Genomic DNA, 18,371 nt, shown 5'->3' on the forward strand with positions numbered 1-18,371 from the left:
AAATATATGAGTTTGTATGTAATGTATGAATATAATATACAAGTTTCACTTTTTAAATGGAATTACTGAAATCAATCTACTTTTTCATGATATTCTAATTTTATGACCAGCACCTGTATATGTACGATGCCCATCAGTTGTTCACTGCCCTTTGGAAACAATCAGCAGCTGATGCCAGTTTTCCCACTCTGGGTAATTTATTTGCCTTTCAATTGCCTGACCTCTAATCTGTCTTTTTAATGTCTTATATTACTACAGCTGTTACTGTCTGGACCTTTTAGAGGCGATAACGGTGCTGTACTGGGAAAATCAGTCAGTCATCCTCGTTCATAAATATCTCAGATGTTTTTAAGTGGATGACCATGAAATTTGATACAGAAAGTTGAGGTTCTCAGATGATAAATCCTGATTATTCTCAGGAACTTCAGCTTGTGCGTCCATCTTCTGACTGATTTAAAAGAAAATATAGAAAGTCAAACACTTCAGTTTTATTTAATAATTTGCTTCATTTCCTCAAATGTGTTCATGTTCAAATTTTCAGCCTTTAAAATAAAAATGTTACATAATGTATTAGATGTATTCTAGTAAGAGCGGCGACAGTGTGAAGAAAGAAAGAAAAGAGTCACTGTAAATCCTAAAAGTTTAGCAGAAACACGTTCCTCTGTCTCAGATCCAGTACCTTGTCCAGTGCCGTGTCGTCTCTCTCCAGTGCGGGGATCTCTCTCAGCCGTATGGATGACAAGACAGAGGACAACCGGCTGCAGCAACACAAGGCAAGGCTTACAGTTTACTTCTGAAACTTTCAAGTTCACAAAAATGTCTCCAAACGCAGTCAGTTTCACACGTACTGAGCCGAAAATTTACTGTGGTAGTAGCTGAGGGTCATCCCCAACACATACTCAGAGCACTAACAGTTCATGTCACACTTTGCAGTACTGCATGTGATTGTGTGTAACATTATTTTTAAGATTTTTCACTATAAGATGATCTTTGCAATAGGCATTTCTTCGCGGAATGCTAGATCTTCATTTATTTTTGTAAGAAAACACTTAACTGTGATAAAGTGTGGAAAAAAATCTATATGTCAGATGTCTTTGTGCTCCACAGTGTTGTTAAAGTTGAACAGACTTGTGTATTAACGCTGCAGCACTCTGGCTGCTGGCCCACAGTGACGAGAAAGCAACTGGAAGCCAAAATACTCCTGAACCTTTACAGCAGTCTTCTTCCAGTGAAACATCCAAGACATGCTTTTTTTTATTGTTGTTCAAGAGTACTGAAAACCCACATTTTTATGAGTGTGTAAGAAACCAGTAAATCTATCTTGTGTTGGTGCTTTCTGAGCAGGAGGACAGTCATAAAGTGATTGACATTCAGACGCCCATCGTCTCACCCAGCACCCAGTCAGTGGGCAGTGCCAACAGCAGCGTAGGGGCCGCAGATCTCTTCTCCAACTTACCGAGCATACCCATCAACAACCAGTGAGTCCAACATCTGCAGTCAGACGACGTTAACGCCAAATAAGGCTTTCGACATGCTGTGATTTCATCCTGCTACCTGAATTCTTTACTGAAAAAACAGAGAGGCTGGCTACCATTATAAATAAGATTAAAGATATAACTTAGAAATCCTTATTTTCTTTCTACCCTAGTGTGCCAAACCTGACCAGTGAGCTGTTTACCCTGCAGCCCAACTTCACCCCCATCCAGACCACACACACTGTGCACAACAATAACAATGCCTGGGGAGGTAGGATGCTGAACACACACAACATACAGAGCATGCACACATTCCCACTTGCTTACACTAAGAGCTGTATGTGTTGATGGCCAGTAGCATCATATTCTTGACTCATTTTCCCTCTTCTCTCCTTGCGTGTTTCCATGGTTACCTTTTTGACGTCAGGTGACCTGCTGAAGCCATCCCCACCTACTCAGATTCACAGTCCAGGAGCCCCTTTGCACTCTGGGAAAATGCTGCCCAATGATTTGGACTCTTCATTAGCTAATCTGGTTGGCAGTGAGTAGACCGCATGTCGCTCTCCAAATAATTAGTCATCTCTCCTGTTTGACCTGTTTTTGTTCTCTTGTTTCCTGTCCACTGATGGTTTCCTTACTTTTATTTCTTCTCTCAGACCTGCAGTTTGGGGGTACGCCAGCTAAAAAGTGAGTACATTTGATTTAAAAAAAAAAAAAAAAACAGCCACAAGCGAATTACTTTTCTGTCTGCCTGTTTTCGACACAGTTCTGCATTTTCCCCACACCTGTGTGTGTTTGTGCACGTTAGGCCGGAGCTCCAGTGGAACCACCTGGTAGAGAAAAAGCCAACAGGAGGAAGCGGTTGGCAGTCAAAAACTATGTGCACCAACCCCAACTGGACTCACGCAACCCACCCCATGGCACCCGCACCCATGCCCGTCCCTCAGATGGTAACTGGAAAGCTTCAGCAGCCGCTGTTTGCCTGGATGATTTGTGTTTGTGTCATCTAGTCCACGGGGCACCGCAGCAATACGATGAAGTTCCACCTCATTGATTCTGCCTGAAAAACTAATTCACAAGACAGAGCTGTGTGTCAGTTTGGTTCATTTAAACCCAGAGCTGGTGCATCAGTTTGGTTCATTTGCTCACTCCATGTTGGTGCTGCATCTTAGAACATCTAGAAGCACAAAGATCATTTGGTGCATAGGTCAGAAAGGTTTGTGACGTCCTTGTTGAACATCTTGAATAGACTCTTCTGAGAGGCGAATGCTGCCATGACATTACCCACCGACTTCTGCGCAGTCAGGTCTTGAGTTTGGCGTTAGACTACTGCCAACTTAGTTTTTGGAGCCAGAATTTCTCACATTTAAACTTTACACTTGATCAGATAAAACTGTCTCTTACAACCAATAACTGTTGAATGTAATTATTGCTTTTTAATGAACCTAACCCTCAGAGATTTAAAAGCAGACTCACCGACAACATAATGACTTGTTATAGAAACATCGATTAGGGATTTTTAATGTTCGATGCTGATCTTTAAAAACTGGAGCAGCTGAAGGCCAATTTATTTGTTTGATTTTAGAATCCTAAATATTAGCTCAGTACTTACACACAATCTACTGGATTTTGAAAAGAAAAACAAAAGATTGACAGTGCCTTAGTAGTTTAGCCTTGTAGCCTGATGCTGATCAGTCCACATTATCTGTGCTGAAGGTTCGCTGTCAGCGCAGTCTCTCTCTAATAATAACATTTCCTACATGACCAATTCAATATATAAGGCTCTAAAAGATAAGAATTTTCCCTGAAAGTATGTAATTGTTATTTTAAAAGTTAGCATAATATTGTGATTAACTTCCTTGGGGGTGGGTCGGTGTCGTACTGAAAGACACCTGCTGTGAAAGGCGCCCCTGTTTCAGGAAGTGTACCAGTGTAACAACACTGATCTGCCCGTGGACGTTCCCAGGGTTTTCCCTCTTCGTATACTCAGGTGTGGCCAATGCTTGGAACCAGCACCTTTAGACTACTGACTGGTTTTTTTTTTTAGTGTCACATGTTTCAGATACAACTCTAATTAGGTCAAAGAAAAATTACAAGCTGAAAATGAGCTACAATGTTGAAAAAAAATCCAGTTTTGCATGCGGTCTGGATGGGTGTAAGCCCCTGGATCTCAGCAGGGCATCCAGTGGATTTGATGGCTGAGATACTATTTTAAAGATGTTTAGATATTAGATATCCATTTCACATATTTTTATGTTACATCTTAAATAGAATCTCAGGCCAGATGAATAAGAATTGCAGCGTTTGGAAACTGGGTGTCATCTTACTGCACTGACAGATCTTTTACCAGATCCAAGAATTTATGTTAACGATATGCACGCCGAACAGCCTTATTCATCGACACGCTTGAGTGCTTCGTACCACCTTTACTTACCACTTTTTCAGCGGCCCAAATGAATTCTTGATGGAGCCTAAAACCATCATGGACGCCATCATTTCTCTAATTTTATCCATGCCCTTTGTGCTCCGCTCTGATCATCTCCATGTCTCTTCCATTCAATCTGGTTTAATCTTCATAATTTTTGACTGAATAGCCTCTTAACTGTAACTGCTCATTTCATCAGGAAATGGTTTGGAAAGCCGAGGGCACAAGTTGAATAGAAAGTAGATTTTAACACGATGAATGGATAAAGGTCTGGTTTATCTTCTGTGACCATTTCATGAGACTGAACAAGTTTAGCTTTAAACTCAGAAGTCAATTTCACTTCTTCTTTTTCCTCCATCTCTCCACAGAATGGGATGATCTATACTGGATATGTAAGTTTAATCAATATTTCAGTCAACATCATATTCTGCTTGTTGTGCAGCTCTCAGTTTATGACCAACTGTTAATCAAGTCATCTTTATTAAACACTATTCTGTTGTTCAGGATTAGCAGCAAAATCCATTTCTGTCTTTGTATGTGGTTTATTTAGAAGGTAGATATAAATTTAACAACATGAAGATTAGGTTTCAAACTGACTTTAGGACAGATTAGACAGCGTTCCAACGGGTTTTTATGTCCAGGCTCCAGCACCAGTGGCTTTTCCTATGACGACACCCCAAGTGCCTGTGTATGGAATGGTGAGGAGTCATTTCAGAATCAGTCATATATACAGAAATCTGTTCACACGATAAAGTCTGATTTATTTATTTTTTCTTCACCTGTGCCGTGGTCAGCTCCCTCCTCAGATGAGTCATCAGATGGGGGGTGTTCCTATGATCCCCCCGCAGCCTGTCATGTACAACCAGCCTGTCCTGAGACCCACCAACTCATTTGGACCCATACCGGGTACACAGGTATCACAAAGACACGCATGTTAGTACAACCGCAACAAAGTCTACTAACCCCAGAAGCTGCCCGATTTCGCTTTGCGTTCAGACAAGAAACAAGGTGAAAAAACGAACCAGGCAATGCCGAAACATGTGGAAGTAGTCCGGCCTTGGCAGCCCCTTCCTCATAATTTCAGCACTTGTTATAGAGTATTTATTTGAATTGATTTTATTTACATTTTCCACAGAAATCTAACCTCATTAAATTCACACCTTGTGTTTGCGAGTGTCACAAAACAGCTGATGCAATCATTCAAAGCTTAAAAGTGTTCAAAAGATTGGCCAAATCAATAAGAATGTTAAAGTGTGGGAAAGAGCGTTTCAAAGCAGGTATTTTAAGTGGATGTTTGAAGAAACAAGTAAATTTTGACAAATGAATAAAAGCAGGAGCAGTCCCACCCGTGAGAACTGTTCTCCTGACATTGCAGCAGGGGGAACGTGTCTCTCCGTGGATGCCTGAACGGACGAAGAGGTGTTTTGTCGGGACTAAATTACTCTCGATTCTTCCCATGTCTTCTCCAGATGCACTTCATGTAGAGATGATGATGATGTAACCATAGCAGCAAAGCTGAAGGGGAAGAGGCAAGAGATAGAAATGGAGAGAAAGAGCTGACAGCCAACGCAAATCCAGAACCAAATCCAGTGCAGGAGGAAGAAAGAAAAGGGAGGAGAGAGGACCAGGGGATGGATGGAAGTGCTGATGTCAATTTAATGTCACCTGACCCTCTGATTTTCTCTCATCTCTCCGTGTGGCTAAGAGCGCAGAGCCGGGGCACCAGAGGCTCTGAGGGAGTCCGACCCATCCTGTTTGTTTCGCCTCTGCAAAACGGCACTGAAAGCTGTGCTGTTGCTGCCAAGGCTGACAGCTACATGGAAGTTCTTTCCTACTTCTCCCACCCCTCCCTTGTCCCGATAATTAATTTATTTAAAAAAAAGAGCTTACCCACGCCTCTCCGTCCCACGACTGAATCAAGCCAGGAGGACACATCTGTCTCTGATTGGATCATTTGCTGGCACTTTATTCAACGTGAACTTTTGCCAAGGGTGTGTTTCTGTGTAGGTGATTTTAGTATCTTGTTGAGACTGGTTCCTGGTCGTCATCCTTTACTTGATGTCAGAAGTGGTTTGAATGCGTGCGAGCGTGCCCCCCCCCCTTTTTTTTTTTTCTACATTTCGGCAAAGCTGCGTCATTCTAATTGTTTCTATTTATGGAGGTCTGTTTGTTGTTTAATGCGTACAACAATAATTTTTTGGGAATGCTTGTGTGATTGTAGATGGACGTAACTCTCGAGTGTGAACTGCGTATGTGTCTGTTTTATTTTTTTGGTACCTGATGTCCTGACTGTGTTGCCAGGTACCAATGTGTTACTGCACTGGAACTAACTGATGAAAGCACTGAGCCAGATCCAGCTATCGCATTTGGATGTAAACACACCTCTCACACTAACTTTGCTACTTGGGAACATGCTGTACACACTGTGTATTCCTTTTTCCGTTTCCTCTTCTGCAGCTGTGCAATATTGTGAAACCTCAGTAACTCTTTTTCAACCATCTGTAGCCTGTTTAGAAGCTCTTTCTGCTGTAGTGTTGTACTTTTTGAGTGGTCCACATCATGTTTCTGTACAAAATACTTTTTGTTTTTCTTTTTTCCCCCGGTTGTTTTCTGTTACACCTGGACTGCTCTGAAAAATGCACTAAGACCTAGACAGAGAAGTGGGTATCTATTCGGAAGCTGATTTTTTTTTTTTTCAGTCTAGCAATCAAAATCTGGGCAGTTTCCTGCCTAAAATTAGTCGAGTCTCAGAATAACTGGATTTTGGACAAGCACTGACCGCACACATCCGACCTTTACCTGGAGGACTTTAAAAGACTGGGATCACAGAAAGTTTGTCCATCTAGTCTTAGGATGCATGGACAGGACAGCTAAAGGTCATTGAGCGAAGTCCAGAGAACACCCCGACCATCAGAAAGCAACTGAGGGAAATGTATTTCAATCATGACCCTGGTAATGCCTGCAGTGACAGCATACAGATCAACTCAGACAGCCTGAGACAAGGAGCCTTAATGAGGCATTAAATGTTAATGTGGATTTTCTAGCAGATCCAAGGTCAAGTCAGACCCACAGTCCAATGATATACACACACACACACACACACACACACACACACACACACACACACATATAGCACAAACCTTCAAAGAAGGGACAATGCTCTGCTGCACAAAAACCTTAAAATCATTGCTGGGATGTACAGTCGAAAGGGGCAATAATTGATTGGGGATGAAGTCGTTTTCTATTGATTGTGTCTGTTCTATGTACATGTACTGTATGTGTGTGTTTGTGTGCACATGCCTTCGCATAGAGATTAACAGGATCATGTTCCTCGGTTAGAGCTGGAAGGTCTCTAAGCGAGTTGGTAGCGTGTACGAAACTTTAGCATCGAGTGTTTTTGTGACAGTGTCCAACTCTGTACAACACATCAACTTAAGGTGGCTTAAGGATCAATCACCGACTGAGAAATACAAAAAAACAAAAGAAGCTCTAAGTGAGTCTGAGGCAAACCTCTACAAACTGAAGCTGCATGAGATGGGGATTTCTAGCTAAATTTGACAGTTCAAACCTTGCATTGCAGATTGTTTGAAATGTAACCGAGGCTAAACCGACACTACTCTCTCTGCAGCTGAGACTCCACTGCTACCAAGAGACCTGTGTTAGAAATCATCAAGCAGGCAGACACTGAGGTTTTGCCCTAGAATTACCGTTTAAGTAAGAGTTCAGCTGTTGCTTCCCTCTCCATTACTTCTTGTTCCAGAGGTTTGTCTTTCTCCTTCAGCTGAAAGCTTCCTTCATTGAGCTCTTCAGTGCTACAACACAACTCGATCCCATCCCAGGCCGACCTCTGGCTGTTACTGTGTCCCTTTTGTATATAGGCAATGCTGTTTCTGTGTTTTTAGACGTTTCTCCCTCTGTAAAGTGATCAAAGCCCCACTGGATGACTTCCTGTACATGGGACAATTTATTGCTGTATCTGTGTTTGAATGGTTGTAATTTGACGGTGTCATCATCCAGGGATGGGTGGGTGGTTGGGGTGGGCAGGGGGGGTCAGTGTTTGTGTCCATCTCAAGGTGGAAGTGGGTGGGGGGGGTTAATCATGGGTAAAGTATCACAACTGGTCAATACCAAGAGTGTCTTCATCAAGGAAGAGGGCAGGACAGGGTCTGTCCTCTTCAGAACAGGAACATTTTTTTGCACCAAAGTCACCATCAAAGCGCAGCTTCTTATTCAATTCACTACGGATGGATGCTATCAGAACTCCAAGGATTTTAGTTTTGTTCTTTTATTTTCTAAAGACAAAGAAACGGTCTCTTTTGCATGATTAAGTGTCGTCTTTTTATTGGCTAGTGTGCCCGGTAACAGCATGACCATAGTGTGAACTCACTCTTACCGGTGTGTTTGGAAAATGTTATGGAAATTTTTCCATGAGATTTTAATTTATCTATTGTTTTGTTTGTTTTATTTTTGACTTACCTCTTGACATGAACGTTCATTGACATTCATCCTAAGCTGTTTTACGATGTAGTACCTAACTGTTTGAAGGCTGCCTCGCATGGATCAATGCAACCTGCAACCCATCAAACTTCAAACTCAGTTACTTTCACTGCAGCTCCGTAAAACACCATGAATGTCAATGTCGGTTATCACAGAACTAGCTAGACATTGCAGTCTTGTAAAAAAAACAAACAAACCGCTCTTTATTAAAGCATTGCTATTTTCAATGCGTGTTTGAATGCTTGCTCCTTTCTCATCCGAAGCCAGCAGCGTCACGAGGGGTCGTCATTCAGAGTACTGTAACATGTGTTTGGTGTGGTGTTCTTAAAAGTGTTTGCCTGGTCGTCCCGTCTCTCACCACCACTTCCCAGTTTCCAGTCGTCCTCTGAAGCGCAAAGTGGTTTTCTAACACCAGGTTTCATTTCACAGGAAAGACCCGGCTTTGCTTTTAACAATTAAGGCAAGGCAGGTCAGAAACACTTGACATCAGGCAGTTCTTAACCCACTAAACAGGTGAAACGAGCAGGTTTTAGCGTTCCCGTGTTCAGTGCGTTTTTGTAGCAGAATATACTTTTATTTCACATCTAGGCAAATACGTGAGCAACGTTTAATACTAATGCTGCAGCTTTGAAAGCCAATCAAACACGCTAAGCTGCAGGGAAAAGCTCAATTTAACGTAAAGGGTCAGGAAACCAGGAAGTAAACCGTCTTACAGAAGACTGAACACATCTTTGTAGATACTCATAAACCTGTTAGAGGAGGGGAAATAAGTTGCACTCACCTCTTCAGAAACCGCTCTGGCTGCTGGAAACCTGTGTTGCGTTTTTCAGAAACTGGCGAATTTTCATCCCATGAAGTCCACGATCGGAGCATTTTGTCCCAAGTTTTCAAACTCTGTCGACTTACACCCATAATCCTCCTCATCCGATTACCTCAGCATACCATCTGTGTATACGTCACCCGCCACACTCGTCCTCTGGTGTCAATCTGTAAATGTTCATTGTTGTCGAGGACCTGAAACTCAGTGGTATCCATGACCAACTCTTTTTTGCAGGGAGTGTCTCATAGCTTCAACTTGAGTTCATTATATATTTTTTTTTTAAACATTAAAGCGATTGGTTTATCATCTAGTTTGGATTGTTAAATAGTTTTTTATTTAAAAAGGCTTAAATTGATGTTATTTTTAAGAAATTGGAATAAAAACATCAGACGCTGAGCTCTGAGTTATTTGGTGTGGCTGCCACTATTTTCCTTTAAGCTAAATATTCACACACACAAGATGGAGTTTGATTGAAATTCATTTATTGATAATTAAACATGTCAAAGAACAAAAAGGACAAAACGTAATTTAAAACATGGTAGTATGTGTTCACCGTCATTCACACAGGTTGAATGTGGCATCAAAAAAAATTGACTTTGGGGAGTAGGAGAGTCGAGAGTTGAACCAGCAACCGATCCCGTGCCAGGTTATTCAACTCTGAGATCAGGGGTCGACCAGTGCGCTCTTCATCAAGGCACCTAACCCCGAAGTGGCCGCAGGGTCGATTTAACATAAACTAAAGTAACCCATCCAACCTGAACGTCCCGAATCTGCCTCTGGCTGTGATTGTCTGGTACTCTTTAAGTGACGGGTTGTGCTAAGAACAACGTATCTGCTGAAAGCGTGGAGATTACAGACGGTACAGACGTCCTCGAAGGATTGTACGGAAACTTGTCGAGCTGGCAGCAGGAATGTATGAGCAGAGTATGCTTGGAGGAAAGTGAGCAGGGGGAAACCAAAAGCAGGAAGAACGTGATCTCCCAGTACAAAGGACAGGAGGGTACATTTCCAGAAATCTAAAATCTTGACAAATGAAAACCCCGAAGACAAGGCAAGGGATAACAGGTATGCACGTGAAGTGTTCCTGTACTGTAAAATGTGTGCCAGTGAGTGTGTACGCGTGTTTCAGGGAGGGGCAGGAGTGTGTGGTCTGAGTGTTTACCTTAGTGGGGAGACACCCCATCGTCCACAGCACTTTCAGGCCTAACGCTGCTGTTTCCCCCATCCCACTCTACAGCTGCGTGCGGCGTACGTCCAGGGCAAGGGCTCAGTTTGGCTCCCTCCCACTCTAGCTGCAATAATCAGCAAGAGGAAGAAGGTGGCTGGAGCGGCAGCAACAACAAGGCATGCAACTGACAGTTCACATGGAGAAGGTGGAACAGTGTGGAAATGTAGGCTCGCTGTGTGTCATTTGAACCTATCAACACTAGCAGTTCGTGTGCACGGTGTGAAACGGGGGTCGAGTAATGTGGGATGCGGTCACATCTGCACATCTACCGAGAGTCAGGAGAGTCGGCTGGACTCAAGGGTGTGCTGCTTTCACCTAGGAACGGATAAAAACACACCTCGATGTAAAGTGTGGCGTTGTCGAGCTGTGACCTAAATCCAGAAAAGGCCCAGAATCCTAAGCGTGGGTCAAATTAAGGTGTGCTCGGATATTCTGCTACTGGAGAAAAACCAACCTGGATGTAAGCTGCAACCCTACATCATGGAGATCAGCTCTGTCAGGGGTGTTTGTCACTGAAGAGTCGAACAGCAACTCTGCCCGACAACGTCAGCTCTACAACCGCCTCATCTTCGTACTAAACAGTCAATAATGTTACCAAATATCGGCCGGCATTACGCTTTTAAACAAAAAGGGGTTCAAGTATTTACACAAGTACCAAAATGAATCTTCCCCCAAATCCCTAATGTGCCCCATAGAAATGAAGGCATGCCAACAAATGCCCAAATAATGAAAAGTTTGAGAGAAAATTTGAAAAAACAAAAATGGATTTTAAACTATTAATAATGCTCAAATTCTGTGAAAACCGTGGATCCCATATTCGCTGACATTAATCCTGCCTCTTCAGATTCACATATGTACAAACCCAACAAGAACATCTTCATCAGAGAAGTGGGTAATGTCTAAAACTGTACAATAATGTAAAAGTATTCAACTTTTTTTCTTCTCCTTTTTGCTCCTCAATCAATGTTCTGATAAAAGGCTCAACATAAAAGAAACTAAATGTTTTCAAAAAAAAAACAAAAAACTGCTCTGACGTTCAAGCGAAGAAAATCAATCAGACACTGAAAGAAAAAACAAAGTCAGGGCCAAGTAAGAATAAACTAATTGTATCAAATTACCTAATAAGGGGAAACAGCCAATTTGATCATTTCATCTGAAAACAGGCTCCACAGTTCTACTCCACTTTCAAAGTCGCACAAAGTTCAAACTTCAAGCTTTAAACGCAAAACCGGTCAAAGCTCACTTAAAAATTAACCGAACTGCCTCACTGAGCTGAACTTATACTCCCGAGTTGCTCTCCTCACTGAGCCGATCAGATGGCAGCACTTCAGCTCCAACAGGAACGTTCAGACCTACGGCGGCGAAGACAGAAACCACGCCGCCATTTTTGCAGTCAAAGTGTTTGATTTCTACAAAACCCAGGTCAACCGCACCGCCTGGAGTCGCGCCGATCCCCACATGTCGTCTTTCCTTTTCGAGCACACGTTCTGAACGTACCAACAGGCTGCTACAGGAAGAGCCGCTGCAAGTGGAGTCCCTGAAGGCCTCTTACATACTCCACGAAAAGGCGGGGCCGCGCGGCACTTCGGCTGAACGGAAACAGAAGCTCCAATCAAAAGTGCTACGACGAATGTTTCAGAAATATTACCCGTCTGTGAAGCTTCAGAAAGTTGCTCAGCGTACCCTGAGGTTTTAGTTTTAGGTGGTGTTGACAGTTTACTTTTTGTCTACTCTGACCTACGAGTTAGTCAAATGCTGCAGCCTCTAAAGTAACCCGAGTAAATACCAAGTAAAATAATCAGTGGCGATCGAAAAGTATCAAAAAGAAGGTAAGACTGCACGTTTGAGCTGGAGGGGGAAAAAAGGGGGGACTTTAGTAGAGTATATAAAAGGCCTTAATCCAGAAGCAAACTAATATCTAACCTTTAACCCTAACCCAGGCAATGTTAAAGTGTCAACATTCAACAAGAAACCAGCCGAGCCACAACAACGTCTAACAGAAACTTTGAGTGTCGAACAATGATCCAATTCAATCCACTTGTCTGATAACCCTGCTAACTCGCAGGCGGCCGGATTAGCCGAGTCAGAGAAAGGAAGTGATGCTTTAAAGCATGTCCAAATTACAACCTTGCAACCTACCGAAATTTTCCTCTTTATGTAAATACGTATGCACGAGCACACACATGAGAAGTGTGTAAGGAGTGTGTGGGGGGTGGGACTGACTATCGATAAGGGGGCTCTGGCGTGTGGTAAGGGTAATCGTGACGCTGGGGCATGGGTTGCCCGTGTGCGGGTGTCTGCTCATACGGTGTAGATGTAGAGTAGTTTTCCGCTGCCGGGTAAGCTCCGGATGAATCATATGCTCCTGATGCCCCGTAGCTTGCAGATGTGTCATATCCTGCGGAGGCGTCGTAGCTTCCTGCGGAGGCATCGTAACTCCCAGACGAAGCGTTGTAGCCCGCCGACGAGACGCCGTAGCTTCCCGGAGCGTCGTACGTCCCCGGGGCGGCGTAGGGTTCCGACGTGGTGTACGTCGGTGGGGCCGTGTACGTCCCCGGGGGGGCAGGGGCCGCGGTGCCAGCTTGTGTCTGTGCTGTAGCCGGTGGAGGTGGAGGAGGTGGCGGAGGAGGATTTGTGTAGGCATACTGCAGGTACTGATACTGTTCCTGGTACTGCTGGTATTGCTGATACTGATGCATTTGTTGGTAGTATTCTGAGTACGACCTGGAGGGCGCGTCCAAGTGGAGGAATATGTAAAACAGAAGCAAAAAGAAAAGAATTTAGAGATTAAAATCAAAGTTATAAAAACATTTAATCACCTAATGATTTAACCTTTAAGTATTTATTACTAGTGTTTACTGTGTAGTGACCTAAAGAGTAAAAATATCCACATTTTTTGCCTCCATCCACGCGTACCTTGAAACAGGATCTGAGCCTTCAGCTGTGGCAGTGGCTTCCGCGGGCTCTTCGGGTACTCCAGGTGGTGTCGGCAGCAGGGCGCGTCGTTTGGACCGCATCTGAGCAAAGGAACCTGGGACAGGGTCGGGAAGCAGGGGAGCGCGATTTCCTCGAATCGGGCTGCGGTCTCGCTCGTTCTCGGAGGCTGCTGCCTTTCTTCCTGCCTGCTGCTCTGCCAGAACCTGTGCGTCAAAAGACGGAGGGCTTTTGGTTAAAGCTACTCTAAACTACTTTTCAGATAAATAAATAAATGCAGCCCTTAGAGATGTGGGGCACTGTGTGTATTTAGGCGAAACGCACCTTTTGTCCTTCCTGGAAGAACTTGGCTCTTGCTGCCTCAAACAGCGTAGTTGGATCTGGTGTGGACTGATCTCCCTCCTCGACGGGGGCAGGAGCGCTGTGATTGGCCATTTCTTGGTACACCTGGTCGGCCACAGATCCGTACACTTGGCTTGCGAGCGCACCGTATATGACGCCATCTGCCCCTTTAGCGCTTGTGATGCCTTTCAGAGCAGCGTAGGTGGGGTCAAAGGTGGTTGTGTTGTAAAATGAGTTATGGACACTTTGTTGGACCTGCAGAGAAAAGGGAGCGCTTTAAAACGGCAGCAGGAAACTGGAATCTAAAAGGTGTCAATCAAAACCTATAATGAAAACATGTTCAATAAATGCTACATCAGTTTAATAAGTTGTTGGGGTTTATCTACTGATGCCTGTTAAAGCTCGTGGTTAGGATTTAGTAAATGTTCTGTAGGAAAGTCTAATTACCTGTATGGGTAGACCAGCAGCGGCGGCAGCAGCAGCAGCTAGAACAGCTGCCTGACTCTGGTGATGCTCTAAAGATGGAGGAGGTCGAGGAAGAAGACCCTCTTTGCCGCCTGCAAGCACAGAGGGGAGATCAGATATGAGTGGCTGCAAACATAAATACCTTTTTGTTGTTATTCCACTCATCCAATCTGACAGATGACCATTAATCGATAGACACAAACATCTAAGAGCTCGATAAAATCACATACAACTGAGTGAAAAGGAAGCAGGCAGAAGAATCTTATATAACCTTTTAACAAATTATAAGTCATGCTTTCATAAGCATTCATTCATTAATAAAATACAAAATCAACTGCAAACATCAGTCTTAAATATTAATATTCAATTTATATATAACTTATCATTTTGTCTTTAAAAAGCTTCCTAAATTAGTGAATAGTCAAATAATTTTTATCATCATCCAGATTATTCCATAACTGTGATTCCCATCTGCTTCAGTGAAGTGATCCGCATCAATAATCCGAACCCCCCAAAAAAACTTCTGTAAATTATTTGGCAACAACTTCATTGTAGGTTTGTACAAAACTGATAGAGGTTTAAAGTGAACTAGTTTTAATGTTTAATTGAATAAACAGAGGGTTGGCTCGGGTACCTGCAGGGGACGCTGAACCTCCCGCTGATGCGAGCTGATTGATCAAAGGTTGAGCCTTAGAAAGCTCCACAGCCAGCGGTCGCCCCTTAAACAGGGTCCCATTGAGCGCCTCGATGGCTGCCAGGGCTTCCTCCTTCCTCTCCATGTGCACAAACGCGTAGCCGACATTTGAGCACAACCTGGCTGTAAACGCAGCAGAAAGGTAAGCTTATTGGCTGTTCAGACGTAAGAGATGCAGAGAAAACGTCACATCTTCTACCGATGCTGATCTGCGCCTCACCTTTGACTTTATCGCAGTCTAAAACTCGTCCAAAGGTGGAGAACAGCCCGTGCAGGTCATCGGCTGAACATGTTGCACTGATGTTCCCTACAAACACTTTTATGGAGTTGGGCGGGCGGGCGCGGGACTCTTCAACCACCAGGGGTCTGCCTCTGTACTCTTTGCCATCGAGATGCCGTATGGCCCTGTGAGAGCGAGAGAGAGAACCTTTTTAAACATCAGAAACAACAAACAAAAGCTCATATTTCAGTCATTAATAAAACATGCCTTTGTGGAATTTATCTCAATACTTCTGTGTTGAATAAAACATTTTCCACATTACTTTATAAATGGTGAATCACCATGTTTGTGTCTGTTTGCACTTATATGAGCTTTTTGAAAAAATATTTCCCCATTTTGAATAAACACCTATATTTTGCTGTTTATATAATAGTTACTCAAATAAAATCCATTGTTTCTGGATAAGGCAATTCTATCTTTAGTTTAAAAGACTCATTTCTCCTTACTGAAGCTCAAAGCCTAACAGAACCGATGTAAATTTCCTGAACACAGCACAAGACGTCTCTGATGACTAATGTAGTCGAGGTAATGTTGCTTTGAGAAGGACGTCAGAGTCTGCAGCTCCGTGAAGTCACAACAGCAACGTCAGCTGCTCTATTCTCCCCCAAGACGCTGGCTCAGTCAACAAGAATAAGTACAGGCAGCCGGTGAAAACAATGAAGCGGTACCAGAGAAAGACTAATGTTACCTTACAACCTGAATATTTGCTTTGGTTTGTAATGTCTGAAAGACCAAAAGGCTGAGTGAGACTTTTTTTTAAAAAACGGAATTTATAAGTAAAATAGCAGCAAAACAAACTGGTTTTAGCATCAGAAAAAGGCAAGGTGCTGATAGAAGCCTAAAAACTGCTAAAAGTAAATATCTGCATGATATCACAAATATGAGCTCCAGAAGTGGAGTGATCACCGATTTGCTGTGTTCCTGTGGTTTTAATACCTTTTACCAGAGACAAAACTTATTTTTATTTGTTTAACTTGTAATTAAATTTAAATTTCAGCCTTGATCTCAAACAGCCTCATGAATAAAAATGTTAGGACAGAAGTGCTAATCACTAATTGGTATAAAATCTGTTCTGAGTGCAGCTAACACTGACTTTAAACACATTCATGTACTCTGTTCTCCTTATTTTGTATCTGCGAATTAAAATTAAATATTTTAATACCATAATAGATACAAACTTTCAATGATTTGAATTTATTTTTTATGCTTTTAACACAGTTCCAACATCATTAAAGGACTGTTTTTAACACAACTCAAACTCAGCAGGGATTTTGTGAAAAAATTACCTTTAGAAAAAAAATATTCCAAGCCTTCTACTTTACAGAAATTCTCCCATTGGAGTTTGAAATCTCTCAGCTCACAGCTCAATGTATGTGATCTTATCCCCAACTTTTGCTTTAATGTGTTGGCAACAAAACATGACTCTGCTAATGTTCACTCATTTATTATACGGTTAACTTTTGGTAGTGAATTAGTTACTTACATATTGGTAGTGGTTATTTTTACCATAAATAATACACATATACAAAATAATCAGGTATTATGGCTTTAAGGTTATTGTATTATTATTTATCTATATATTAATCATTATTAAGCAATATGTGATGCAATATTTTGGTGGCAGAAGCAATAATAGCGCTTTTTTTTTAAGCAAAGCAAAAAAATAATTTTAAAAATTTTACTTAAATACTGTGAAACCATGGCATCTTTGCTCAAAGCTATCAAACGGTTGGAACCTCATAAAGTCAAATATCTAGCTTTAACGAGACTAAAACGTGTCAAACTCCATTCCTTGAGGGGCAGCTCTCCTGCATGTTTTAGATGTCCTTGCTTTAAAACACCTGCTTTAAATGGACGACTTGTGGACATGCTGCTGGAGAACTTGATGATTCGGTGAGGAGGTGATTAAACCGTTTGAATCAAGTGTGTTGGAGCAGAAAAAAAACCCCAAAAACTTCTAGGACAGTGGAGCCTCGAGGCCTGGAGTTTAGTTAACCCAAAACAAAATGTCAGCCTAATCTGTAAATCTGGGTTCATATTGATCTGCGTGTACACTTCCACCCGTTTGAAGTGATCTCTAAGACAGGAAGAACACTGATCCATTTAATCAGGAACAACCGGAGGAGTAGACGGCTGTGTACCTGTCTGCTGCCCCCTCTCCCTTCAGGGTAACAAAAGCGTACTGTCTGAGCAAAGAGCATGTGTTGATCTCTCCATAAGGAGAAAAAAGTTTGTTCAGCTCTTCTTGGGTTGCATCTAAAGGAAGGTTCCCCACAAACAACTTCACGTTGTCGCTCATCTCTGTATCAACCAGACATCTGCAAAATAAATAAATAAATTCAGGAAACAGAATTCAGGAAACAAGCACATTTAGCTAACAAGCTAGCCACGAATGTTAAAGTTAGCCCGAATAATTAATGACAAGTAATGGCACGTTTTGAACTCATTACCATATTTTCTTTTAGTTTGATATTTTTCAAATAAATCTATAAGATGCAGCTGAAATAACATTGTGTTATTTATTAAAACAAATGGCATTAATGTACAGACGTACAGACGACTTAATCGAGCTAACATGACCGTTAACTTTCGCGGTGTAAAAAAAAAAAAAAAAAAAAAACAGTGTTTATCGATCTTTTCAAGTAATTATCTGAAGTGGTTTACTTCAGGTTCAAGTTGACGCAAAAAAAAAAAAAAAAAAAACGGAGTTCGGATTAGACCGGTTCGTGTGACCGGTCCAATGTTAGTTAACCTCTAACAAAAAGCATACAAATAAAACAATACCATGCCATGCAGGGAGTATAAGTTCAAACTAACGACCTAATAGTGGGCTTAGAAACTCTAGCCATCTTGTCCAACGCTAACAATGCTAGCGTTAGCAAGGCTAGCTAACTTGAGGCCAACCGCTGCGGTTTTATGAACGTGGCTGCGCATTTCTGTCAAAGCTAAAGCTCTTCGGGTACAGCGAGGTGAAAGTGGGCATACTCACGAACACTATCGCGTTTTCGGATGTGTAATAAAAGGAGGGGGAAGTGTTTAATCGGGCCAACATGTTACACAGACGACTTACCTAACGCGGTCCTGAAGCTAGCGTATTTCAAACCTCACATCCGGCTCCGGTGTAGTGCCGAAAAAAGCGCCCCGGCTGTGTAAAGCACCCCGGTCGTATATAGGGCTTAGTTTTGTTCACCTATATTAAATTGAATCGAAA

General features: G+C 42.4%; 2 protein-coding genes across 8 annotated transcripts in view; one reads left to right on the forward strand and one right to left on the reverse strand.

Moving 5' to 3' along the window:
* The window catches only part of LOC108238961 (phosphatidylinositol-binding clathrin assembly protein), a 27,152-nt gene extending 19,769 nt beyond the window's left edge, over positions 1-7,383 (forward strand). For 3 of the 5 annotated variants that reach the window (XM_037979162.1, XM_017421357.3, XM_017421359.3), the window contains 10 exons: positions 671-773; positions 1,345-1,478; positions 1,649-1,746; positions 1,903-2,016; positions 2,132-2,162; positions 2,284-2,425; positions 4,269-4,292; positions 4,542-4,598; positions 4,695-4,814; positions 5,370-7,383. In XM_037979162.1, coding sequence (XP_037835090.1) covers positions 671-773; positions 1,345-1,478; positions 1,649-1,746; positions 1,903-2,016; positions 2,132-2,162; positions 2,284-2,425; positions 4,269-4,292; positions 4,542-4,598; positions 4,695-4,814; positions 5,370-5,384 — 838 coding nt within the window. In that variant the 3' untranslated portion in view covers positions 5,385-7,383. The remainder of the gene's footprint in view (positions 1-670; positions 774-1,344; positions 1,479-1,648; positions 1,747-1,902; positions 2,017-2,131; positions 2,163-2,283; positions 2,426-4,268; positions 4,293-4,541; positions 4,599-4,694; positions 4,815-5,369) is intronic. The other 2 variants (XM_037979161.1, XM_025007020.2) reach the window with 1 other exon arrangement.
* Positions 7,384-9,682: 2,299 nt separating this feature from the next.
* Positions 9,683-18,325, reverse strand: rbm14a (RNA binding motif protein 14a). 3 transcript variants are annotated; one of them, XM_017421401.3, is made up of 9 exons: positions 18,231-18,325; positions 17,302-17,478; positions 15,101-15,285; positions 14,821-15,003; positions 14,169-14,278; positions 13,704-13,976; positions 13,362-13,585; positions 12,753-13,169; positions 9,683-10,509 (listed from the first exon to the last, which is right to left on the reverse strand). In XM_017421401.3, exons 2-9 carry the CDS (start codon positions 17,457-17,459, stop codon positions 10,506-10,508), a joined length of 1,554 nt encoding a protein of 517 aa, XP_017276890.1. In that variant the 5' UTR covers positions 17,460-17,478; positions 18,231-18,325; the 3' UTR covers positions 9,683-10,505. The 3 variants fall into 3 exon arrangements, with proteins under 3 accessions (XP_017276890.1, XP_017276889.1, XP_024862806.1); XM_017421400.3 differs by having other exon boundaries at positions 9,683-13,169; XM_025007038.2 differs by lacking the exon at positions 18,231-18,325 and adding an exon at positions 18,150-18,170 and having other exon boundaries at positions 9,683-13,169.
* Positions 18,326-18,371: the final 46 nt, after the last annotated feature.

The sequence above is a fragment of the Kryptolebias marmoratus genome, linkage group LG13 (genome assembly GCF_001649575.2).
Source record: "Kryptolebias marmoratus isolate JLee-2015 linkage group LG13, ASM164957v2, whole genome shotgun sequence".
NCBI classification, from domain to species: domain Eukaryota; kingdom Metazoa; phylum Chordata; class Actinopteri; order Cyprinodontiformes; family Rivulidae; genus Kryptolebias; species Kryptolebias marmoratus.